A 25,599-nucleotide genomic window follows, 5' to 3' on the forward strand; every position below is an offset into this window, starting at 1 on the left:
TACCAGGGATTGAACCCAGGGACCCTTAACCACTGAGTCACATCCCTAGTCCATTTATTTATTTAGACAGAGTCTCTCTTAGTTGCTCACTAAGGGTCTCACTAAGTGGCCGAGGCTGACTTTGAACTTTGGATCCTCCTGCCTCAGCCTCCTGAGTCACTGGGATTACAGGTGTGGGCCACCATGCCCAGCATTTCAGAAGAGTATCCTGTCATTATGTGGGATTTTGACAAAAAGGGAAGCTGGGTGAAGGGCATACAGGAACTCTGTACAATCTTTATAACTTCTGTGAGTCTAAAATTATCTTGGAAACAAAAAAAAAAAAAGATCTTACAAATAAAAGAGAGCTACCAGAGGGGAGGCTGGAGTCTCTCTAGACCTGTCTCTCCCACTGACTACGACAAAAACCTCTAGACAGATTCACAAAGCAACTGCTTAAGGAAGAAGTCAGAAAAACAAACAGGAGAGGGCAGATCGGCTGGCTAGAGACTAGTATTTGAAGAACAACCAGTACATAGTACTGCAGTGGGGAGTTTCCTGGTGAATTTCCTAATTTCTTCTTTTATCTTCTGGCCTTTCCCACCCTGCCCGCCAACCCCTCCCCAGTGGTGCTGGGGATGGGAGCCCAGGCGTCACACATGCCAAGCAAGGGCTCTGCCACTGAGCCAAACTCCCAGTCCCTCCGGCTTTATGTGACTCGGGGTAATTTGAATGGAGAAACTATGTGCTTGACAGCAGAAATCACCCACTCTGGAAAGCCGGCACCAAAATATCTCCAAAAGAAGAGCCTAATATATTTCAGCGGCACTGGAAGCTGAGGCAGGAGGATCCCAAGTTCAAAGCCACCCTCAGCAACTTAGTGAGAACCTAAGCAACTTAGTGAGACCCTATCTCTAAATAAAATATTTAAAAAAGGGCTGGGGATATGGTTCAGTGGTTAAGCATCCCTGGGTTTAATTCCTGGGGGAGGGGGGAGCCAAAAAGCCTAATATTCTGGTCAGAGACCCAGGAAAATGGACCTCTATGAATTGAAGCATGTGAGATTTCTTTTTCTTTCTCTTCCTCTTTCACCTCCTTCTTTTTGGTGGTCCTGGGGACTGAATCCCCATAGTTCTACCACTGAGCTACATCCCCAGCCCAGGAATCCTCCAATTCTATGTGTGACCCAATACAAGTTCTAGACTGAATCTCGAGTTGTGCCTGTGTAGTATACACCCAAAGAAAGACAATAAAGGGTGGGAGTACTGAACCACCCCACAGACCACTGCCCAAGGCCCCGCCCCGTCAGCCTTGCTCCAAGCAAACCCAAATAGACAGCAAAGGCTGGAAAATAAAACTGATTATTATCTGGGTACATGCCTGTAACCCCAGCCTCTCAGGAGACGGAGGCAGGAGGATGGCGAGTTCAAAGCCAGCCTCAGCAACTTAGCAAGTCCCTGTCTCTAAATAAAATATAAAAAGGGCTGGGGATGTAAAACTCAGTGATAGATGGGGATGTAGCTCAGTGATAGAGCACTTACCATGTGCAAGGCCCTGGATTCAATCCCTAGCCCTGGAAGAAAAAGAAAAGAAGGAAAAGAAAGTTGGAGCAACTATATTAGTAACAGAAGTGACTTCAGAACAAGAAAAAATCACCAGGGATAAAACTGCAGGTGAAAAATCAGCCTCTTGGAGCTGCAGCTCAGTGGTAGAGTGCTTACCTCGCATGTGTGAGGCACTGAGTTCGATCCTTGGCACCACATAAAAATAAATAAAAAAGATTCTTTTAAAAAAAAAAAAAAATCAGCCTCTACCTCAGAGCAAAGCCTGTCCAAGGAAGGGGGCATGACCCTTGTCCTTGGAAAGACCCACAGAGCACTCCCAGGCACATACCCACCCTGCTGAGTTGTTTATCTACAAACAACAGGAGAGATCAGCTATACAAGGTGTCCCTGACTCAGCCTAGGTGAGGACCCGTAGCAACCCCCTAGCAGCCACCGATCAGCATGAGACAGGGAAAATACCTGGGATGCCAGATGATCCTCCCAGTAGTTTGTGGTGGTTGATAACATGTTGGGAAACCATGTAGTTCAGCACGTACACCCCTTGTGGCCTAAACCAATCAGTTCAAAGGAATCCCCCTCTTGTACTGACCAATCACCCCTACCCAACTTGTTCCCTCCAGTGAATGTGCTAATCATGTTTTAGAGTTGTTTTATGATTTTCCCGTGGTGTGTGATGATTTGCTAAGAGATGCTATGATGTTTGTGAAGTCCTTCCCTTCCCCAAAGAGTGTATAAAACTGCCACAAACCCTAGGCTCAGGCCCTCTCAGCGTCACCAGTTGCTGTGTGTGCGCAGAGGACCAAGCTAGCTCGCAATAAACACCTCTTTGCTGTTTACATCAATCTTGGTCTCTGGTGGACTTTTGGGGATCCCGAATTCGAGCATAACACAGGTTAATTCACCAAGAAAACAGAGCAATCCTGTGTGCATATGTCCTTCTTAATAAAACTCCTAAATATAAAAAACAAAAAAATGGAAAAATCTGAAGAGGAAAAGAAAGTCACAGTTATACTTGTGGATGTCAACAATCTTCTTTCAATAACTGATACAAAATTTGAAAACCGTGAAAAACTTGAACACTGTCCACCAACTTGACCTAGCAGACATTTATAGAGAACTCCACCCAAGTCAGACATGGTGGCAGCACACCTGTTATCCCAGAGACCAGGGAGGCTGAGGCAGGAGGATTGAATGTTGGAGATCAGCCTCGGCAATTTAGGAATACCCTGTCTCAAAATAAAAAAAAATAATAAATAATAAATAAATAAATGTTTACAGTAGGGTGTAGCTCAGTGGTAAAGCATCCCTGGGTTCAATCCCCAGCTCTACAAAAAAAGGAAAAAAAGAGAAAGGGGGGAGAGAGATCCACAAACACAAAGCACGTCCTTTTAAAGTGCAAATAGAACATTCACCTAAATGGGCCTATTAGGGGCCTCTTATACTTAACATTTTAAATTTTAAGTGACATGTTCTCTGATCATTATGGAATTAAAATAGAAATCAGGAACTGAACAAAATCTGGAAACTCCTCAAATGTTTGGAAACTAAACAACTGACTTCTAAACGACCCATGGAAATTTCATTAGAAATTAGAAACTATTTTAACTGAATTAATGAAATAAAATTACAAGATATCAAAATATGTGAGATCCAGCTAAAATAGAGCTGAGAGAATTTTATAGTATTAAATGTTTATATGAGAAAGGGAGGGCCTCTGCTGGGCATGGTGGTGCATATCTGTAATCCCAGCTACTCGGGAGGCAGGGCAGGAGGATCACAAGTTGGAGGCCAGCCTCAGCAACTTAGTGAGACCCTGTCTCAAAATAAAAAATTAAAAGGGCTGGGGATGTAGCTCAGCAGCAGAGCGCCTCTGGATTCCATCCCCAGTACCACACACACACACACACACAAAGATGACATCTGAATGGAATTTGAAGGACAATAGTGGGGTTTGGGGTGTCAATATATAACTTGATCTTCTTTGCCAAGGGGGAAAGAAGGGAAGGGAGGGGGATGGGAATAGGAAAGACCGTAGAATGAACTGGACATAACTTTCCTATGTTCACATATGAATACATGACCAGTGTAACTCCACCCCGTGTACAACTACAAGAGTGGGGTCCTAGTTAGAATTTTTTAAAGTTATGCCTCACATATGTTTAACACGTTAAAATACACTCTATTGTCATGTATATCTAAAAATTATATATATATATATATATATATATATATATATATATATATATATGCTCTTCTTTGCCCAAGTTATGACAACTGAGGGCCTGAGGAGGAGTCAGCGTACTGAAATCAGAACAACTCTTACTGTTCTAGTTACTATGGTGCATGACAAACCTCCTGTAAACTGTGTATAAAACAACTTTGATGCCATGGATTCTGTGGTCAGAGATTCAGAAAGGGCACAACAGGGATGGCTTGTCTCTGCTCCATGATGTGTGGGGCATCAGCTAGAAAGACCAGATGGCTAGGAAGGACTTGAGGGCCTGGGTCTGGAATTGTCTCAAGATGTATGTCTTAGTCCACTTTGTGCTGCTATAATAAAATACCACAGACTGGATGATTTATAAGAAATGACAATTTATTGGCTCACAGTCTATAGGCCAGAAACTCCAAATGGGAAAGACTAGCATCTGCTGAGGGCCTTTTGCTGTCTCATCCCATGGCAGAAGACAGAAAGGCAAAGCGGGAAAGAAGGAGCAGGAGAGGAAGAAACTTTCCTATTATAAGAACCCCACTCCCTAGCTCATTGACTTAGCCCTTGTGGCCTATCCACCTGTCATGGGGCTCTCCTTCCCAGCACCACTGCTTTGGGGATTGTTTCTAACACATGCTTTTGGGGAGGCACATTCAAATTACAGCAATGTATGTGTCTGTAAGTTGGTGCTGGCGGTAGGCTGGCCCCTCAGCTGGGTGCCTGTCAAGACACCTACTCGTGACCTCCCCAGGTCTCTCCACATGGACTAGTGTGACTTCCTCATAGCAAAAGCTGGATTCCAAGTGTGTCCCAAGAGAGCACCTGGTATTTTTATGACCCAGTTTCAGAGGTCACTCAGTTTTACTTCCACCATATTTTACTATCACAAAGATAGACCCAGGTTCAAAGAAGGGGAACACAGATCCCATCACTTGATAGCAAAAGTGTCAAAGTCACATTGTAAAATGAGCATGTGGAATTGGAGACATTTTTAAAGTTATTTATTACTCACTTATTATAGATGTTGGAACAAACTCAGGACTTTGTGCTTTCTAAACAACCACTCTACCACTGAACTGCATCCTCCCACCTTTTCTAAATTAATTAATTAATTAATCAATCAATTAATTAATTAATATGTTAAGGAAGGGTCTTGCTAAATGGCCTATGCTGACCTCCAATTTGAGATTTTACTGTCTCAGTCCCCTGAGTAAATGGGATTACAGGCATGTGCCACCACACCCAGGAGAGGTTATCTTTGTTGAAAAATACGATTTGCTGAGCTGGGGATGTAGCTCAGTGGTAGGGTGCTCGCCTAGTGTGCATGTGTGTGAGACCCTGAGTTGGATTCCCAGCATCCTCCCCCCAAAAAAAGGGATCCCTAGCATGCCCCCCCCCAAAAAAAAGGAAAGGAAAGAAAATACGATTTGCTACAATTACTGATATACTAGTTTGTAAAACATAGCTTAAGACGATAGGTGAAAGGCCAGGTCAGTTGCTACAGCACAGCTTTCCCATATGGAAACAGGTGGTGGGAATATATGTTTTGATGAGACAAGAGCATTTCAGCAGGCGGAAGAGTGGTAGAGAGGCTGTGCTAGGGCAGGTCCTAAGCAGTGAAGGCTAGCATGGCTAGGCATCATGGGAAAGGAGGAGAGGTTGATGCAGGAGCTGAGTTTGGAAGGTCTGGCAGGGGAACTGTGGATGTCAGGCTAAAGAATTTATTGGGAGGCCACTGGGTGCTAATACAGGCCCAAGGATGTCCAGTGTGGTAGCACATGCCTGTAATCCCAGTGACTTGGGAGACTGAGGCAGGAAGATCACAAGTTCAAAGCCAGCTCTTGCAATTTAGAGAAACCCTATCTCAAAAATAAAATAAACAGGACTGGGATATAGGACTGGGATATAACAGGACTTGGGTTCAACCCCCCAATACTGGGGGAAAAAAAGACTCAAGGATGTCGTAAGGCATTCTTTTCACATCTGGGAGCCAACCCCTATGCCCATGGCCATGAGCCAGTAGTGTCCTAAAGGAGATAGATACCGCAGTTACTCAGGACTGAGGAGGCTGAGCCAGGAGGATGGCAAGCTTGAGGCCAGTCTGGGCAACTTGGCAAGACCCTGCCTCAGAATAAAAATAAAAAGGGCTGGGGATGGGAGCAACCCTGGGTTGATCCCTAATACCACCACCACCACACCACACACACACACACACACACACACACATGCACACTAGGAGAAGAAGGAAAACAAGACAAGTGCCCAGGCCTGAGTTTGGCGTCCTGGTTCTGAGTCAGCTTGTTTGTCCAGTTTTGCTGGGGGCCATTAGCCAAGTAGGTATGACAATTTCCTTGCCAGCGTACCCCATGTTGCTTAGTGGAAGGACTCTTGGAAATAGGACATTTTGCAGTGACATTGCATCTAAGGTGACCTTGCTCAAGGACCAGGGCGGATCCGGGTTTAGGGCGTTCCCGGTTTAGGACTATCCAGGTTTAGGGTGGTTCCAGGTTTAAGGTTATTCCTGCTGGGAATAGGGCGTATCCTGCTGCCTGAGTTCCCCTTGAGTTCTCACGGGATTCAGACAGTATTTTTTGGGAGAGAGAAGCCTAGTGGGGGTGGATTTGGGCAGAGAACGTGGATTTCCCCAGAACATGATTGTAGACGGCTGGCGTGAGTTCGGGAATAAAGAGTTGCTGTTTGAATCTACAAGCTGTGTGGTGGCTCGTGATTTTGTGCCCAGCCAGACTGCGGCACAGTTTTCTTTCTTTCTTTTCTTTTTTTTTTTTTTTTAATTTAAGAGGCGAGGTCTCTCCATGTTACCCAGGCTGGCCTCGAACTCTTGGTTCTGGTGATCCTCCTGCCTCAGCCTCCTCAGTAGCTGAGGCTATTCATGCCACAAAGCCCGGTTTTATCTGCAGGTCTTCATGCCACGTTCTTCCTCCCAGCACCTCCGCCGGGTATCCCGCAGGTACATTCGCGAGTGGAGGAGCCCCAGCCCACTCCCTGCCAACTGACCTTGCTTCCTTAGCAACTCGATTGGTAGGCCCCGGCCCCGCCCCACAGTGTAGCCCCGCCCCTCAGTGTAAGCTCCGTTCACTTGCACCTCCTCCCACCCTACCATCGTGCAGGGCAGTCGGCTCTGGGCTCCTCCCCTCGCGCTCGGGCCCCGCCCCTCCTGAGCTGGACCACGCCCCTCCTGAACTGGACCACCTTCCGCAGTTCAACCAGCTGCTGGGACACCCGAGGCCCTGGAGGTCCCCTCGGCGACGCTTGTTTGGACGACACCTCTTCCTATCTTCGTCTCAGGTCCTGCGTGATACCTAGCTCTTCCTCGGCATCCCCTCTGACTTGGCAGGCTGGAGTGGGGTCCTTCATGAAGCTGAGTGCCTGGGTGGCGGTCATGCTGTCAGGACTTGGTGTCTGGGTAGAATCTCGTGCTCTCGGGAGCTGCTGACTGAGTGCGATATGCCCCTTTGTACAGGGCGTCCCCTGGGGGTCCGAACCGCAGAGCCTACAGGAAAAGGACATAGCCCTTTCACCTCCCATGCGTGCTGTTCCCACAGTTCAGCCTGTAGCCCCACAGGACTCACCAGTAGCGCCCATCGCGATGAGTGGCCTGTAATGAGCCATCTGGAGTCCTCCCTGCTCTGTGCTCACCAGAGTTTCAGGGCCGAGTCCGTCTACTCCCAGGGTCAGGATCTCCAGACGACGCTCCACCATCGCCTGCACGGGGGGCGGGGGGGTGGTCGCCCCGGGTCCACCGTGAGCTGCCTGGGGTCTGTTTTCACCCCATCGCCTTTGGCCCCTGGGGCGACTTCCCGCACAGATGTTCCTTATCAGCATCACTTCACTTCTGAAGCTTGGAGTTCCCACAGAGGCGGGGGTGGGAAAGCGCGGGGAGAACCAAGGGTCGAGGTCCCCAAATGCCTCCCCTTGGGAGACCCGGGAAAGACGGGAAACTGAGGCCCAGAAACGGAGCCGCTTGGCCACTTGGCGTGGCAGGAGTAGAGCCACGCACAGGCCGCCCCGGACACTGACCAGATTCAGGGCGTGCTCTCCTCCAGGCTCCGTGAGGTGGCTCCCCTCTGTCTCTAGGACAAGAGACGGCTGGTCCCGGCTCAAGAGGTAAGGCTTCCTCCAGGGTCGCTCAAATCTGGAATGACCTTGGCGGAGGGAAGAGGAGCAGCTCCCAGGAGTGAACACCAGAGGGCGCCGAACCCCGAAGGGCCACTCTCAGGGCTGTTGGGTCTGCCTCCGCCCTGGTCCAGAAGAAGGTGATGTGCAGCCTGCCCACTTGAGATTCTTTCTACCGTCTTCCCCTGAGTCCTCCTTGCCTTCTAGGCTCATCTGTCCCCGGGGACTAAACTTTCCTCCAGAAACTGGCTGGAACAGGACCCTCCCTGGGCTACTGAAACCCTTGAATGGGCGAGGGCCCAGAACCTGGATACCTGAAAACTATGGCCCCCAGCCCTAGTGGGGACCCACCAGCCTCACCATCGGTCCACCAGGGTAGACAACATGAGGCCACGCTGACTGTGCTCGTGCTCTGCTCTGTTTAACCACGTCTCCCTGCCTTCCTTGGGTTGCCTCTCATAATCTTTTGAATAAAACCAAGACCCTTATCATGGGAGGTCCTGCTTGGTGGTTCATCCTATCCTCCCTGTCACCCTCTTGCCCATGATGTCCTGGCCAAGATGCCTTCTCCTCTGTCCTGTGAACACACCCTGTGTTTTTCTGACTCTGGGCCTTTTCTTCTCTGCTTGGAACTGGACTGTAAGCTTTTCAGGGCAGAAACTGGGTTTGAATCTGATCCATTTAGTTTGGTAACAAATGCCAGCTGTAGTGGATCTCAAATAACTTTTTACAGTTTTTTTTCCTCCCTTATATGGGGGTCTGACTGTGTTGCCCAGGCTGGCCTTGAACTTGTCATCCTCCTGCCTCAGCCTCCTGAGTAGCCAGGATTATAAGCACACACCGTGCTTCAATAAATATCTTTTCTCCCTTTGTTCATCATCACATTCCAGTGGTTAGCAAGCCTGGCCCACAGTAGGACTAAAAGATTCTTCTTTTTTTTTTCCCTTGCTGCATTGGAGATTGAACCCAGGGCCTTACATCCCCAGCCCCACCCCCTTTTAACTATTTATTTATTTATTTATTCATTTCAGTACTGGGAATTGAACCCAGGGGTGCTCTACCACTGAGCTACATCCCCAGTTCTTCTTCTTATTATTTAATAATAAACCCAGGGTCTAAGTTGCCCAGGTTGGCCTCAAACTTGGTATCCTCCTACCTCAGCCTCCAAGTCTCTGGGATTATAGGCATATGCCACCACCACTGCCACCTGAGGCTTCTGTATTAATGGATTCAGTCTTTACCACAGTCAGGTGAGGTTAAAAAAAAAATGAGGAGGGAACTATCATTATAATGTCTCATTTCACAGAAAAGAAAACAGGAGTTCAGAAAGGTTAGGCCATTTGTTGAGAGGTCACACTGCTAACATTTGAACAGGCTTTTCAACAACCTCGCACTGGAATAGAGTCGGGGAGAGGGAGTACACCACGGGACAGGTCCCAGGTGCCCGGTGATTGACGCTTTCTGTAGTGGAAGGCATTGAACTGGGCTGAGAGGCTGGCAAGACTCGCGTGAGGAGAGCATTCTAGAAGGACGAGCAAGGAACAGTGGATACAGGGGCATCTTGCTCTTGGGACGGTTCAGCGCAGAGGGCGGGGACGCTGCCACTGAGGGTCCCCAGAGGTAGCAGCCGGGACGGTGGAGAAATTAACACGCCGGCGCCCTCCGGTCCCTCCCTGCAGGCTTGGGCCGGCGCCCCCAGGGACTCTGGCCGGGCAAGACAGGACGTTCCCACGCGGGGGCGGCGCAGGCAGCGCGGGGCGGGCCGGGGGCGGCGCCCGACTCGGGTCCCCTCGCAGCCCATTCTCCGTTACTCACTGGGAGACCGGGTCGCGCTCTGCCGCCGCTGCCAGCTGCGAGGTGAGAGGGAGGGAGATCCTGGCTGTCCCAGTCCGCCCCAGCAGGTGCGGGGGGATACGGCTCGGACCCCGTTTTCCCCGCCCGGCCAGGCCCCTGTGGTCCCTGCCCCAGAGGAGGGTCGGGGTCTCCTGGGGGGCTACCCTCTGTCCATACCTGGGGCGCGCCCCCTTCCCCCACTTGCAGATTCCCGGCTGCAGCTCCCGATGCGCGGAGCTCTCCCACCATTGATCCCTGACCCCTTAGATCACTGACCCGATAGACCCCAGTCCTTCCTTTCCAGTTGTGGGGGCGCCCCTCCCACTTATCACATACGATGTGCCCCCTGCCGCTCTCTAGTTCTGGGGCACCCCTTTCTCTCTTCAGAGATGGGATGCCCACTTCTTCTCTCCAGATGTGGGGGAACCCCTTTCTCTTTCCAGAAGTGGAATGCTTTTTTCTTCTCCCCAGATGTGCCCACCACCCCCCTCCTGCTGACCTGGTTTAGTCTCTGTCCTCTAAAGCTGTTCCCCACCCCCATGGGATGCCAGACCCTGAGACTCCCTCCAGGGGTGGGGGTGGGGCTCAGCCTGTCCCCTCCCCCACCAGATCCAGCCCAGCCAGCTCCTGTGCACGTAGGCAGGCAATTAGGGGGAAGGGCCCCCCTCCCCGGGCCATCTGTGCTGAGGCCTCCACAGATGGCCCTGTGGGGAAGAGCCTCAGGATCTGCCCTTTCCCTACCTGGACTCCCACCCAGTTTCCCCTGGGGGCAGACAGTTGAGGTGGCGTCCCCAGTCTGGCCAGGCTGAGCAACTGGCTGGCACCAGAACCCAGGCCCCAGGCACATACTGTTCAGACATAGGTGTTGAGATAGGACTCCTTACTTCTCAGTGCCTTCGAGGGATCCGCAGGTCCAGGACCCTCCAGTGTATCATCCCCTCCCCTGGGATAATATACAAAATTAGAAGGGTCAGGGGCATAAGGGTGACTTGGAGCGCTCAGACTTTCACTACAACTACTCGGGGAAACAGTTTCCTGGGCCCTGGGGCAAGAGCAGGGGGAGAACTCTTCCGTACCTGCCCAGATGCTCTCCCGAGCTGCCTGGAGCTCTGTGCTGAGAAGAGGAGGACTTGGAACTCGAGGGACACACAGCCCAGGAGGCCCTGGTAAGATCCCACCCGCTCTGTCCCAGAGTTAGGGACAGTCTGCCCGCTTCCTCCCTTGTGGCCCTGGACCTGGCCCCAATCCACTTTCCTGGATCCCATGCCTTTGTCCTGAGCCAAGTTCCTCCAGAAAATGGAGCCTCTGAGATAAGTAGATGCATCTCCCTTATTTAGGGCCCGACCCTCAGGCCCCTAAGCCTTTGGAGAGAAAGGATGCTACATCTGACCCTCCTTTCCAAGGCCTTGAAATCAGTCCTAGTCAGAAGGAAGTGTCTCTTTTTTTAAAAAAAAATATTTAGTTTTTAGTTTTAGGTGGACACAATATCTTTTATTTTAATTTTATGTGGTGCTAAGGATCGAACCCAGTGCCTCGTGCATACTAGGCAAGTGCTCTACCACTGAATCACAACCCCGGCCTAAGAAGAAAGAGTCTTAAAGCAAGAGAGACTTCAGCCACCTAGCAGAAGAAACTTTCTGACCTCAGGAGAATAACAAACATGTATTGAGGCCTTAGTAGGTCCCCAAGCTGAGATAAGCATTTTATATAGATTAAGGCAATTAGACGTCACAACAACTGTGTGAGGTGGATGCTGTGCTAACTCCATTTCTTGGATGAATAAATTGAGCCCCAGTACCTCAGAAGAGCCAGGACTCCTTGTCCAAGGCAGCTCCAACACTATCCCCTTAAGGTGACACAAGTCACTCCTGTGGGCGTTGCCAGTGTCAATGAACAGAAGATCCTTTATCAAGACCATCCCTGGTGCCCAGCCTTATTCTGCATCCCTACAAGGAGCCCTGGGGGCTTAGCCATTGAGGGAGCTTCTGGGAAAGGAGGCCAGTAGAAAAACCCACCTCTGTGACTCAGTACAGTGAGCCGAGCCTCTGCAGAGTCGGGCACCATCTGGACCCTCAATATCCCACTTTCCAGATGAGGATTTGAGCACAGCAAAGTCAAGGGGCTTGTTGGAGTTGGGATGGATCAAACTGGGTTTCAAACCCAGCTGATTCCGAATGCGTGCCCTTGACTCCTCCCCAGGGCACGTGTTCTTCACTTTGTAGTTTCATATCTAGCAGGTTCCTGCCTCTGAGCCTTTGCCCAGCCAGGGCCTCTGCCTGACATAAATTGGGCTCCGGTCTTCCCAGAGAATGCAGGACTCGGGGCCAGAGGGCCTGAACTGCAGCCTGGGCCCTGCTCCTTCTTGCTTTGTGCATTTCAGTGAGTCACGTAGCTGCTCAGTTTATTCATCTGCAAAATGGAGATAACCCCAGCCGGGAGTGGAGGCAAATGCCTCTAATCCCAGCAATTTGGGAGGCTGAGGCAGGAGGATCACAAGTTCAAGGCCAGCCTGGGCAATTTAGGGAGACCCTGTCTCAAAAAAGAAAAAAGGAGCTGGGCACAGTGGTGCAAGCCTGTAATCCCAGCAGCTCCGGAGGCTGAGGCAGGAGGATCTCAAGTTCAAAGCCAGCCTCAGTAAAATCAAGGCTCTAAGCAATTCAGTGAGACCGTGTCTCTAAATAAAATACAAAATAGGACTGGGGATGTGGCTCAGTGGCCAAGTACTTTTGAGTTCAATCCCTGGTACCACAAAACAAAAAAGAAGAGGAAGAAAAACAAAGAAAAAAAGAAAAGAAAAAGGAAGGACCAGACACTGTGGCACACGTCTGTAATCCTAATGGCTGGGGAGGCTGAGGCAGGAGGATTGCGGGTTCAAAGCCAGCCTCAACAATTTAGCAAGGCACTTAGCAACTCAGCAAAACCCTGTCTCTAAATAAAATATAAAAAAAGGGCTGGGGATGTGGCTCAGTGGTTGAACACCCCTGGGTTAAATCCTCAGAACATCCCCACCCCCAAGGAAAAATAATAAAGGAGTTGGGGAGATGGCTCAGTTGGTAGAGTGCTTGCCTCCCATGCACAAGGCCCTGGGTTCAATCGACACAGGCTGGGGATGTAGCTCTGTGGCAGAGCAGCCCTGGGTTCAGTCCCCTGTACTGCCAAAAAGAGAAAGATGACCCCATCCTCGGCTCAGAGCCCTTAGGAGCCAGTGAACCGACCCATCCAAAGGCCTTATCCAGACTTTTGCTCAGTAAGTGCGGCCCTTCTTATTAACATCATGGTTAGAGATGGGAGTCCCGGGGCCGACTGGCACTGTCCCTCCCTGTACCGCAGCCCGTGCCCAGGGGAAGATGACCCCCTACACCAACTACTTCGCCCAGCGCTCCTACCCCATGCCCGACGAGCCCTTCTGCACCCAGCTCAACGCCGAGCAGCGGGCCCTGAAGGAGAAGGAGAAGGGCAGCTGGACCCAGCTGAGCCACGCCGAGAAGGTGGCCTGTAGGTGTCAGGGAGGGGCCGGCCAGGGAGGGAGGCCGGGTGGGGGAGGCCCCAGCGCTGGCGGCAGCCAGGTGTTCACTCAACCTTCGGGTGCAGCCTGACGGTAGGCGGCACTGGGGACAGGAGAGAGAGAGGGGATCCTGGAGGGTGCTTCCAGGTAGTGAGTGGAGCAGCGTGGGGGAAGGGCGTCATTGATGGGGTGGGGGAAGGGACGGGGGGGGGGGGGGGACGACTGGGACTGGGACCCGATCCCAGGAGGCAGGGGGCAGGTCCTGCCCACACAGTGCCCTGCCACCGACCCTTTGATATTCGGAGCTTCTTAGTGTCATTCCACAAATGGAGGAGCTCACCTGACCCCCAAGTTTTCAAGGCTCAAGAACTTGCTGCTCAATTCATCTTCACACATCAACTTTTTCTTTAGTACCAGGGATTGAACTCAGGGCGCTCAACCACTGAGCCACATCCCCAGCCCTAGTCTGTATTTGATTTCAAGATGAGATCTCGCTGAGTTGCTCAGGGTCTCACTAAGTTGCTGAGGCTGGCTTTGAACTGGCGATCCTCCTGCTTCAGCCTTCCGAGCTGCTGGGATTCCTTGTGGGTCACCACCCCCCGACTCATCGGTGTCTTACTGACCACCTACTACGAGCCAGGCGCTGGGCACGTGGCTGGTAGCAAGGCCGCTCCATTCTTGCCCTGAAACCTCACATTTCCGGTTCTCTCCCCTCAGTTCTTTTCCCAGTCCTCTCAGATCTCTCTCTCCTTCTTTTCCCCTCCCTCCCTCCCATCCCTCTTTCCATTTCAGAAACCGACATTCCTCCCCCATCCTAAAGCACAGAGCACCTGCTGCACACTCAGGGTGCAGCCAGCTGGGAAGGCAGGTCCTCTCACCAGCTCACCCTTGAGGAGAGAGGCTCAGGGTGGTGGAGTCCCTGGCTGAGGCCGCACAGCCACAGGGAGGGAAGGAAAGAGAGAAGGAGAGAGAGCACAGGAAGAGGGGTCAGCCTCCTTCCTAAAGTCGCCCTGAGGTCAGGTCTTTGAATGCTTTTTTTCCCAGAAAGAACCTGCGTTATGCAGAAGTAGTTCCTGGGGCTGGGAGTGTCTTGCCTAGTGTGTGGGGGGCCCTGGGTTCCCTCCTCAGCTCTGCAAAAGAAAAAGAAAAGAGGAGTTCCTGGAGCCCCCTGCTCTCCTGTGCACTCTCTTCTTTCACCCGACAGCACCCTGGGCCTAAGAGCTCAGGTGTCCCTGCGGGCAGCTGGCTCGGTCCCAACCTGCCCACCTCCTGACAACTAGGCTAGATCCTATGTCGAGATACCTACCCGTGGCTACTTCACAACTGGTAGAAGACAGGTTAAGCAAAAATAAAAGTTCTGAGTTTTAAATACATTTAAAATATACATATAAAAAGAATCTCCTCTCCGTCAACCGCTGTTCCAGGTGCTGGGATCTAAGAGTGAAGAGTGGGTCCTTGTCCCCCTGAAGCTTAGAGTCAAGTAGGAAGGATAAGCAGTAAATAAGAAAGTAGAGAATAAAAACATTCTTCAGTGTGAGGGAAGCGAGGGTCGGTCCTGATAAAAGTTGGGTTAAATAAAACCACAGCTTTGTCACCTCCTTTCCTACAGTCTGTCCTCCCCAACTCAGAATGAAATCCAAACTCCTGTCTGTGGCTGGCAAGGTCCTGGGTGATCTGGCTGCTGCTGACACCGGATTGCAACACTTTCTCTTCTGTAGTTCATCCTACTGCAGCCACAATCCCCTTCACTCACCCCTTCCTGCCTCAGGGCCTTTGCACTAGCTGCTGGTTCTTACTCCACTCCCTTTGATTTCTTCAAGCCTCCGCTCTAGTGTCACCTCCTCTGAGAGACCTTCTCTGACCACTCTAACTGAAGTAGCCCTTGCCCACAGTCTGTCTGAAGATTTGCCATTTGTGTCCCGGCCCCAAGCTCCACAAAGGCAGAAATTTTCAACCAGCTTATTCAGTGCTCCATCACCACTTCTTGGCCACACTTTGCATGTAGTACAATCTCAATAAGCATTTGCTGTGTGGTGGCGCACACCTGTAATCCCAGCGGCTCTGGGGGCTGAGTCAGGAGGATCGCTAGTTCAAAGCCAGCCTCAGCAACTTACCAAGGCTCTAAGTAACTTAGTGAGGCCCTGTCTCAAAATAAAAAATAAAAATAAAAGGGCCTGGGATGTGGCTTAGTGGTGGTAGAATGCCCCTGGATTCCATCTCCAGTACTGGGAGGGGAGAGGGGGATTTTCCAGATAAATGGCATTTGCTGGAGGAAGGGGGAGGTCAACTCTTGGCTCAGGGTCTTTGAAATGGAACCCCTTCCCTGCACCCTACTTGCTCCCAGTGTACCGGCTCCAGTACCACCAGACCTTCGCGGAGATGAACCGGCGCTCCAACGAGTGGAAGACGGTGATGGGCTGCGTCTTCTTCTTCATTGGGTTGACGGCCCTGCTGATTTGGTGGCAGCGTGTTTACGGTGAGTGGCTGCAAATGTGGGCCATGCCCGTGTGGCCATGGCCACTGGCCAAACCCTTACGGAAGGCATGTTGTGACTCAACTGAAAACTTGAAAAGTCTCCAAAGAGGTGGAGGGTGAAGGACAGAACGTGGCTGCCCTGGATGAAATGCAGGGACTCTACCTCTAAAGGCCTCAGGTTCCTCATCTGTACAATGGGAATAATAACGCCCATGTCTCAGTGTTCTTGTGAGGATTAATGAGAGGGACTTGGGCCAGTGCTTGCCACATGGTCATGAGGGTGTTGTTACTGATTTTCTGTGTATTAACCATGTAGATTCCAGTATGTTGTTTCAGCTGCTGTAACAAAGATCCCCAGCATAAGAACTTAAGCAGTATAGAGGTTTATTCCTTTATCACAAAATGAGGCTAAAGATATAATTCAGAGGCTGGTTTTGGGGTACACACCTGTAATCCCAGAGACTTGGGAGGCTGAGATAGGAGGATCGCAAGTTCAAGGCCAGCCTCAGCAAGAAGCTGAGCAAGACCCTCAATGGCTTAATAAGACCCTGTCTCAAAATAAAAAAATAAAAGGGGCTGGGGGAATGTAGCTTAGTGGTAAATGGTCCCTGGGCTCAATTAGGGGAAAAAAAGAAAGAAAGAGAAAAAAGAAAAAAGAAACAATCCAGGTGAGTATTGGGACTCCACAAAGCAGGCTCCTTCTGACTAGTTTCTCTGCCATCTTTAACATGTAGCTTCCATCTTGACACACAAGATGGCTGCTCAACTCCTGCCACCTCTCCTTGCATCCTATTGGCTAGAGGTGTTCACATGATCCTGCCTAACTACAAGGGAAGCTGGGATATGTAGTCTTTTGTTGGGTCTCATGTGTCCAGCTGAGGTTTTATTATCTCAGAAGAATGGTTCTCTGAATGTCCCTGGACGGACAGTCCCACCGGCAACCTTGCTGGACATGTGCGTTCCCAGCCCCCTCCAGATCTACTGAGTTGGACTCTCGGGGTGGAACCCGCCCTCCCTGCCCTGGTCCCTCTCTCCTTCCTTCTCTTTGTGGTACTGGGAAGCTGACCCCAGGCCTCGCCCGTACTGGGCTCCAACACTGGGCTCCACCCGCAGCCTGTACTCCTCTTAGAACAGCCCCCTGGCTGGTTCCGAGGCTCTCCCAGGCCTGAAGCCATTGCTCTGGACAAAAGGGTGAGGACATTGAGGAAGCCTGGCATCCACCCAGTGGCCTGGCCTGGTTTCCTGTGTGACGGTGTGATGGGAATTCCCGGCCTGCATGAAGGTGAAATGAGACCGCCTCTGGGACTGTCTGGTGTGGCCAATGTGGCACATAATAGGTGCCAGTGAAGACAATGCCTTTCCTTCCCCTCCCTGGGATGGAAGCACCAGGGATGGAGGCCAGGCAGCCTAGGTGGGCTGTAGAGGCAGCTGGGCCAGAGAGGAGAAGGTTGGGAGTGTGGCCCCAGGACCTCCCGACCCACACTTGTGCCCGTAGTTTTACAAATACTAACTCACTGGATCCCCACAACCCTTGAGGATAGGACCTGTTTTTGAACAGGTAAGGAATCTGAGGCTCAGAGAGGTGAGGTGACTTATTGACTTATTCAAGGCCACACAGCAAGGGAGTGGTATAGCTGGGATTTGGATTCAGTGGTCTTCAAATCAGTGCGCCTACTACCATTGGCTACAGAGGTAGGTGAGGACCCAGAGGCTCAGGCTGGTGAAGGACCTGACCCAGTTCCTACTGTGGGTCAAAGGCAAGGCTGGGATTAGAACCTGGAGGTCCCTGGAGTGATGCTGGTGGGGGCCAGATAGGAAGAGGGAGGTCCTCAGAGCAGGGCCCCCGACCCTGGGGCTGGGGCTGTGGCTTGGAGGAGCCCTGGGACAGCTGGATCCTGAGCCACGGCTGTCCTGCCCTGTGCCCTCTCCACAGTGTTCCCTGAGAAGCCTGTCACCCTGACGGACGAGTGGAAGGCCCAGCAGCTTCAGCGCATCCTGGACATGAAGGGCAACCCGGTGCAAGGCCTGGCCTCGCGGTGGGACTACGAGAAAAAGGAGTGGAGGAAGTGAGGCCTGCCTGCCCTGCCTGTCAGGTCTCTGCACCTGCAGCGGCCCCTGGCCACAGCCTCCAGCGCCCCTCCCACCCCTCCCCTGAGCTCCAATAAAGCTGGCCTCTTCTCTTCCACCTCGAGCCTCCACCTGCCTGTACCTGGCGCCTAAACTCAGGCGCGGAGAGATGAGAACAAGCCCCCTCGAGGGCCCAGAGCCTGGCGATCAGGGAGGGCTTCCTGGAGGAGCAGGGGCTCTGGCCGGACCGGGAAAGGCAGGAAGAAGGGAAGACATTCTAGGGAGAGGGGATGGCAAAGGCAGGGGTGTGCACTCAGTCAGTCAGTAAATGTTTATTGAGCACCGACTGTATACTGGGTCCTTTTTTTTTTTTTTTTTTTGGTACCAGGAATTTAACCCAGGGGTGCTTAACCACTGAGCCATGACCCGAGTCCTTTTTATTTTTTATTCTGAGGCAGGGTCTCGCTAAGTTGCTGAGGGCTTCACTAGGTTGCTGAGGCTAGCCTCAAACTTGCAATCCTCCAGTCTTAACCTCCTATGCCGCTGGGATTAAGGGATTCACCACACCTGGCCCCTGGCCATGTCCTGGGTACTCATTCAGACCCTGAGGGTGCAGCAGTGCACAGTGGAGGCTCCAGGTTCCATAGGAAGGAAGGAAGGGGAGATGGAGGGAGGGCCACACCCCTGAGGTGGGCTTGTGTGTTTGTGGACCTTCGAGGAGGCTGCCCTGACAGGAGCACCCTGGGAGAGGAGGCCAGGCGGGGGGCGCTGGTCTTGGGGCAAAGAGCGGAGCCCACAGAGGCCCAGGGATCCTCTCCCTGGTGTGATGGGAGCTGTGTCAGGTTGGGGCCTCTGAGGAACAAATGCCCAGATCAACCATGCGAGGAGATTTGTGGGAGGCAGTGCCCGTGAGGGACAAGGACAGGGGGGTGGCAGTAGGTGGGGAGAACCTTCAGACCGTGGTTCTAGTCTGAAACTAGCCTCAGACTGCGGGGCATCTCTATCTGTCCCAATCCAATCAGGAGACAGGAACCACAGAGCCACCCAAACAGAGGCTGCTTAATACAAAGCATCATGCAGCTCACACAAGAGGGTGACTCTCAGGCCAGGCCCGGTGGTGCAGGCCTGTAATCCCAGCGGCTCCGGAGGCCAAGACAAGAGGATCGCGAGTTCAAAGCCAGCCTCAGTAAAAAATGAGGCCCTAAGTGACTCAGTGAGACGCTGTCTCTAAATAAAGTACAAAACAAGGCTGTGGCTCAGTGGTCGAGTGCCCCTGAGACACTGGGGATGTGGCTCAGTGGTCGAGTGCCCCTGAGATCAATCCTTGGTACTTCACCGGCCAAAAAAGAAGGTGACTCTTTACAGAGAACTTTAAAAGGTACCTTAGGTGTACCAAGGAAGGATCAATTTGCCCTCCCCACCCTGGGATGTAGACCTCCCAAGAGACGTGTGGTTTGCAGCCCACAGGTTGGTGGGAGGTTGAGGTGCGCCAGGGGTGGGGCTGAGGCTGGTGGGTGGATAGGTGGAATCAGGGCACGTTTGTGCAGGCAAAGCCCAAAGTGTGTGTGTCAGGAGGATGGCAGGAGGGTGGTCCCCAACAAGAGGCTTAAGAGGCACACTGGGCTCGTGGGGGGTTAGATGAATTTTAGAACGAACACACACACACACACACACACACACACACACACACACACACACACACGCCGCCCGTCCTTCGCAGCGCCCTGCAGCGCCCTCTACCGGCAAAGCTCAGCATCTCCCTGTAGAGGAGACGTGCTCGCGGCCTCGTCCCGGGTAGGTGGAGCAGGAACTGAGGAGTGAATCCGGAGCTGAGACGCCGCCAGTTGATACCTTGTACAACTACCGAGGAAGTCTTGGGGAGGTCAACAGGGAGCCCCAGAGCCCGTGCTGCCCATCAGAGGAGTGTGGCATTGGGCCCAACTGCCCCGTCCCCGTGACCCCGCAGGGCTCAGTCCTTGACGGGGAGCCGCCCAAGGGGTCCTAGCCTCCGCAGCCGGGGTGGTCCTACAATCAATCTTTTGAAGACAGATCTGAGAAGCACAGCCCTTGGACACACTAGATGCCAAGGGAAGGACTTGGCAGAGCAGTTGTGTGGCAACATTCATTTGATCAATATTCATTGATGATTATGTACCCACTGTGTCCCAGGATCTGGGGATGGAGTGAAGGAGACCTCAGTCCAGTCTCATGACTTCCAGTCCTTGTGAATATGAAAGTCTGAAATGGGAAAAGAGACATCAACCAGAGGGTGGCTTTAATAAATTGTAGCACAACTGTGTGCTAAGTGGAGGTTCATGGTACTTGGACTAACCAATTGAGGAACGGACGGGGTGTGGAGGAAGTGTCCTCTTTCCTGAAATGTGAAAGATGAGCCACGGGCAGTGGTGCACCCCTGTAATCCCAGCAACTTGGGACGCTGAGGCAAGAGGATCATAAGTTCCAGGCCAGCCTCAGAAAATTAGTGAGGTCCTAAGTAATTTAATGACATCCTGTCTAAATATAAAAAATAAAAAAGGGCTGGGGATGTGGCTCAGTAGTTCAGCATCCCTGGGTTCAGTCCCTGGTATTAAAAAAAAAGAGCTTGGATGTAAACTGGGTGAGGGGTAGGAGACAGCATTCCAGGTGGAGAGAAAAATCATATGCAAAGACCCTGTGGTAGTGAGGATCATGGCATAAGAAATAAAGGGAGTCCGTGGAGCTGTCACACCAAGAGGAAAAGGAAGAGATGAACCAGGGAAGGTGGGGAGCAAGAGACCATCCAGGTCCTGGAGGTTTGGTGCCTCTGCCAAAGAGATGAGTTCGGAGGAAAGCAGAGAAAGGACAGGAAGATGGATCTGGAGGACATTGGGAAAAAAGTATGGGAAACCTTGAACATTAATTTAATTTATCTGAGAAAGCAGCTTTCTTGGCCCCAGGCTCTATCTGCCTTGAGTGGAGAGATGGCAGGGACACAGAGAAGAGAGCAGTAGGGGACCTTCCTGCCAGCTCTCCCAGCCTGTTGGGTGGACATGAGAGTCAGAAGGTAATGAGGCAGAAGCTACAGAAATATTCAGAAATGTGTTCCAACCTGGGTGTTTTGTTTCAAGTTCTTTTGCATAACTAGGGACTGCGCCCGTGCATGCCTGGCGAGTGCTCTACCACTGAGCTACACTCCAGCCCCTAAGTGTTTTCTATGTAGGTCTTGCTTCTGCATAATGGTATTTTATATCTACTCTTTAAATTGGTGCATTATAATTATACACAATGGATTCATTGTACCATATTTGTACATGCACAAAACAACTTGATCAATCTCATTCCCATACCTTCCCTTTCACTTCCCTTCTCCCTCCCCTGATCATATCTACTCTTCTTTGAAGGTTAGTTCACATTCTTTTTTAAAAAATTTTAAATATTTATTTATTTTTTAAAAGTTTTCGGAGGACACAACATCTTTGTTTGTATGTGGTGCTGAGGATCGAACCTGGGCTGCACGCATGCCAGGTGAGCGCGCTACCACTTGAGCCACATCCCCAGCCAGTTCACATTCTTTCATCTTAGTACCTTCATACTACTTTTTTTTTTCAGTACTAAAGATTGGATCAGGGACTTCCTCAATGGCCTCAATGGAATTTACTCACCTCTTCAAAGGCTCTATTCCCCCAAAACAGTCACATTCCCAGGTCCTGGAGGTTAGAATTCCAATGTAGGAATTTGACGGGACATGATTCAGCCTGTAGTTGGCTTCAGGCTTTTTCCCTGTGTCTCCATGGTGTGGGACCAGCGGGCACCTAGGGCATGTTCTTCTCATGGCAGAAGACTTTGAGGAGGCAGAGGGACGAGTGGGGACCCTCTTCATGTCCAGGCTTAGACTAGCACACAGAGAAGTAGCAGTAAATCCACCAACCACAGCACTCTAGTGAGGGTGGCTGCGTTACAGACCACCCCAGAACACACGGAAGAGCACGAAACAACCGTTTTGTTCTGCTCAGAGATTCTGTGGGTCAGGAGTTCTGATGGGGTACGGTGGAGACCACTTAGGTCTGCTAAGTGGGGCTTCATCTGGAAACACTCAAAGGCCGTGCCAGAACTGTCTGGGGGGTGTTTCACTTACACATTGGGTGGTTGACGCAGGCTGACATCGGGGACCTCAGCTGGAAGTGAGTTCAGTAGGAATACCTCGTGTGGCATCCAGTGGTCTCTCTGTAGGGGCTACTTTGGGCTCCCTCAAAGCATGGTGGTGGTTGGGTTCCAAGAGCAAGTGTCCAAAGAAAGCCAGGAGGAGAGACATTGCCTTTTTATATTCTAACTTCAGAAGACACATAGCATGACTTCCCTGAGCCCCAGAGGTCCACCCAGGTTCAAGGGGAAGAGGACATGGATCCCACTGCTTAGTATAAGGACATCAGGATCACAAGACTTGAGATGCTTGTGAATGGTCATCTTTAGACAATATGGTCTGTCGCTCAAGGTCAAGCCCAATTTTTTTTTTTTTTTTTTGAGAGAGAACTTTAATATTTATTTTTTAGTTTTCGGCGGACACAACATCTTTGTTTGTATGTGGTGCTGAGGATCGAACCTGGGCCACACGCATGCCAGGCGAGCGCGCTACCGCTTGAGCCACATCCCCAGCCCTCAAGCCCAATATTAACGGGCAGAGAAATAGCTTCCCTGTGGAGGATTCATGACAAGCGTGAGGAAAGCAGCCAGATACAAGCAAATAATAAAGCCTATCACAGATGTGCAGAGAGAGTCAACATAATATCGAGTTGACAGGGTTTTTAAAAGATAATTATGGGCTGGGGTTGTGGCTCAGTAATAGAGTGCTTGCCTAGCATGTCGGAAGCGCTGGGTTCGATCCTCAGCACCACATAAAGATAAATAAATAAGTAAATAAATAAATAAAACTGATTATCATTTTTTTTTATTGTGCTCGGGACTAAACCCAGGGTCCTACATAGACTAAGAAAGCACCCTATAATTGGCTGGAGATGTAGCTCAGGTCGTAGAGTGCCTGCCTTGTATGTACAAGGCCCTAGGTTCAATTCCCAGCACCAAAAAGAAAAGAAAGCACTCTACAATTGAGCTGCGTCCCCAGCTCTTTTTATTTTTTTCTTTTCTTTTATTCTTTAAATTGCCCAGGCTGGTTTTGAACTTGCCATCCTCCTGACTCAGCCTCCTAAATTGCTGGGATTATAGATCTGCACTTTCACTCCCCTGGGTTTAATCTCCAGTTCCAAAAGATAAATAGATTGAAACATCAAATCAAGTTAACAGGAATGAAAATTGACCATATTAAATTGGTTATTGACTAAAATTCAAAATCTTGACATTTAAATAAGCATATTTGACCTGAAGAAATCGGACCCGTTGGAAATAATGGACACAAAACACCACACACAATGACACAAAACTAGTGAACGCAGATACAAACTCAAAATGAATGAAGGAGCAATAAAAGAGAATAAAATCATGGCATTTGCAGGTAAATGGATGGAGCTGGAGAAGATAATGCTAAGTGAAGTTAGCCAATCCCAGAAAAACAAATGCCGAATGTTTTCTCTGATATAAGGAGTCTGAGTCATAGTGGGGTAGGGAGGGGGAGCATGGGAGGAATAGAGGAATTCTAGATAGGGCAGAGGGGTGGCAGGGGGTTAGCAATGATGGTGGAATGTGATGGACATCATTATGCAAAGTACATGTATGAAGACACGAATTGGTGTCAACCTACTTTATATACAACCAGAGATATGAAAAATTGTGCTCTATATGTGTAATATGAATTGTAATGCATTCTGCTGTCATTTATTAAAAAATGATTAAAAATAAATGAATAAATTAAAAAATATTTAGGAAAAAAAAGAATGAAACAAGAATCTGGGGACTGGGGATGTGGCTCAAGTGGTAGCGTGCTCGCCTGGCATGCATGCAGCCCGGTTCAATCCTCAGCACCACATACAAACAAAGATGTTGTGTCCGCCGAAAACTAAAAAAAAAAAAAATATTAAAAATTCTCTCTCTCTCTCTCTCTCCTCTCTCTTTAAAAAAAAAAAAAAGAAGAAGAATCTGATCTTCATAGTGATGTTTACTTGGAAGCATTGGATTGGAATAGAAAAATAGCTTTGGGGCAGTGGGGTGTACCTCAATGGTAGGGTGCTTACCTAGCATGCAGGGCTCTGGGTTAAATCCCCAGCAGAGAGAGAGAGAGAGAGAGAGAGAGAGAGAGAGAGAGAGAGAGAAGTGTGAGCAAAGGTCATAACCAGGGAAATTAGAGAAAAACAAAACAAAAACTTGTTATGGAAAATTTCAAATATACAGAAAGAAAGAATAGAGAATGGGTTTTTTGAAGACAGATCTCTTAGTATGCCTTCATCTGATAATGTGATAATATCTTGAATTCCCCTTGATTACTCAAGAATACCTTTTTTGTTTTTTTTTTTAGTGATGGGGTGGAACCCATGATGTCACACATACTAGGCAAGTGCTCACCACTGAGCCACATCTCCAGGCTGTATTTTCTATTCTTGTTTTTCCAGTACTGGGATTGAATTCAGGGCCACTCTACCATTGACAGACATTCTCAGCATTTATTTACTTTTTGAGACAGGATCTCCCTGAATTGCCCAGGTTGGCCTTGAACTTGTGATCCTCCTGCCTCAGCCTCCCAAGCCTCTGGGATGACAGGCATGCGCCAGGGTGCCCGACACCATGGCTTCTTTACTTTTCTTTCTTTTTCGGTACTAGGGATTGAACCCAGGACTGTTCCACCTCTGAGCTGCATCCTCACCAGCCCTTTGTATTTTTGATTTAGAGACAGGGTCTCACTAAGTAGCTGAGGCTGGCCTCAGACTTAAGATCCTGCTACTTCAGCTTCCCAAGTTGCTGGGGGATTCCAAGCGTGCGCCACTGCATCCAGCTCATTTTTAATTGTCAGCCTGGCCATGCCTGGGTGTGCTGTGTTCTTTTTTCAGAAGGCACGAGGTGCCTGGTGTTCTTTGTGTACCATTAGCAGCTTTCACCGGTCACTGTGCAGATTCATTAACTTATTAGGAGTGCAGAGGGCTCTCAACCACGTGAGAAGATGTCAGCCTCAATTAGAATTTTAAACATGAAATTTTAAAGTCCCAGGACTGTTTTTGTTTTTTTTTGATCTACCAGATTGACAAAGATCAAGGAGTGTTTAACACAGAGGCTGGCAGGAATGCAGGAGACGGGCACTTTCACAGGACGCCAGAGCCAGATTTGACTGGATCCATCAAAATGACAAATGCAGATCCCTTTTGGCTTAGCAGTTGTACTCCTGGGGACCCATCCTGTGGCTGCGCCAGCAGGTGTCCGCAGGATGGATGCACGGGCTTGTCTGCTGCAGCACAGTTCAGAGAAAGAAGCAAAACTGGGGACTGCTAGCTGCTCCTCCCTCCAGCAGTGTGTCCCAGCTGGTGTGCCACCAAGTTGTCGCACGTTGTGGCAGCTGTGTTGGTGGCCCAGCCATGTGCCCTTGGCACACCCTCAGAGGTCATGTGCAGACTTGGTGAACCATTCTATCCAAGGGCGCAGGTGCCCGTGTCTGACTGCAGGGTTACACTTTCCTCCACAGGATGTGCCATATGCCAAGGAGAAGTTGGCATCCCTGGGCCAACAGGGGACGGAGCGAGGGGGTTGATTGCCTTGGTGCTCTTGTTAGTGTCCCTTGGTATATAATTCTGAGGAGCATCCTGCAGTTCTTTCTTTCTTAAAAAATATTTATATTTTAGTTTTAGGTGGACACATATCTTTATTTTATATTTGTGTGGTGCTGAGGATTGAACCCAGTGCCTCATGCATGCCAG

At 50.3% G+C, this 25,599-nt stretch overlaps 1 protein-coding gene across 2 annotated transcripts; it reads left to right on the forward strand.

Annotated features, from left to right (window-relative positions):
* Positions 1–9,670: 9,670 nt before the first annotated feature.
* Cox4i2 (cytochrome c oxidase subunit 4I2) lies at positions 9,671–18,060 on the forward strand. 2 transcript variants are annotated; one of them, XM_027945390.2, is made up of 5 exons: positions 9,671–9,747; positions 10,808–10,889; positions 13,054–13,218; positions 15,573–15,704; positions 17,637–18,060. In XM_027945390.2, exons 2-5 carry the CDS (start codon positions 10,808–10,810, stop codon positions 17,771–17,773), a joined length of 516 nt encoding a protein of 171 aa, XP_027801191.1. In that variant the 5' UTR covers positions 9,671–9,747; the 3' UTR covers positions 17,774–18,060. The 2 variants fall into 2 exon arrangements, with proteins under 2 accessions (XP_027801191.1, XP_071463477.1); XM_071607376.1 differs by having other exon boundaries at positions 9,677–9,747; positions 10,755–10,889.
* Positions 18,061–25,599: the final 7,539 nt, after the last annotated feature.

The sequence above is a fragment of the Marmota flaviventris genome, chromosome 2, assembly GCF_047511675.1.
Source record: "Marmota flaviventris isolate mMarFla1 chromosome 2, mMarFla1.hap1, whole genome shotgun sequence".
Classification (NCBI taxonomy): domain Eukaryota; kingdom Metazoa; phylum Chordata; class Mammalia; order Rodentia; family Sciuridae; genus Marmota; species Marmota flaviventris.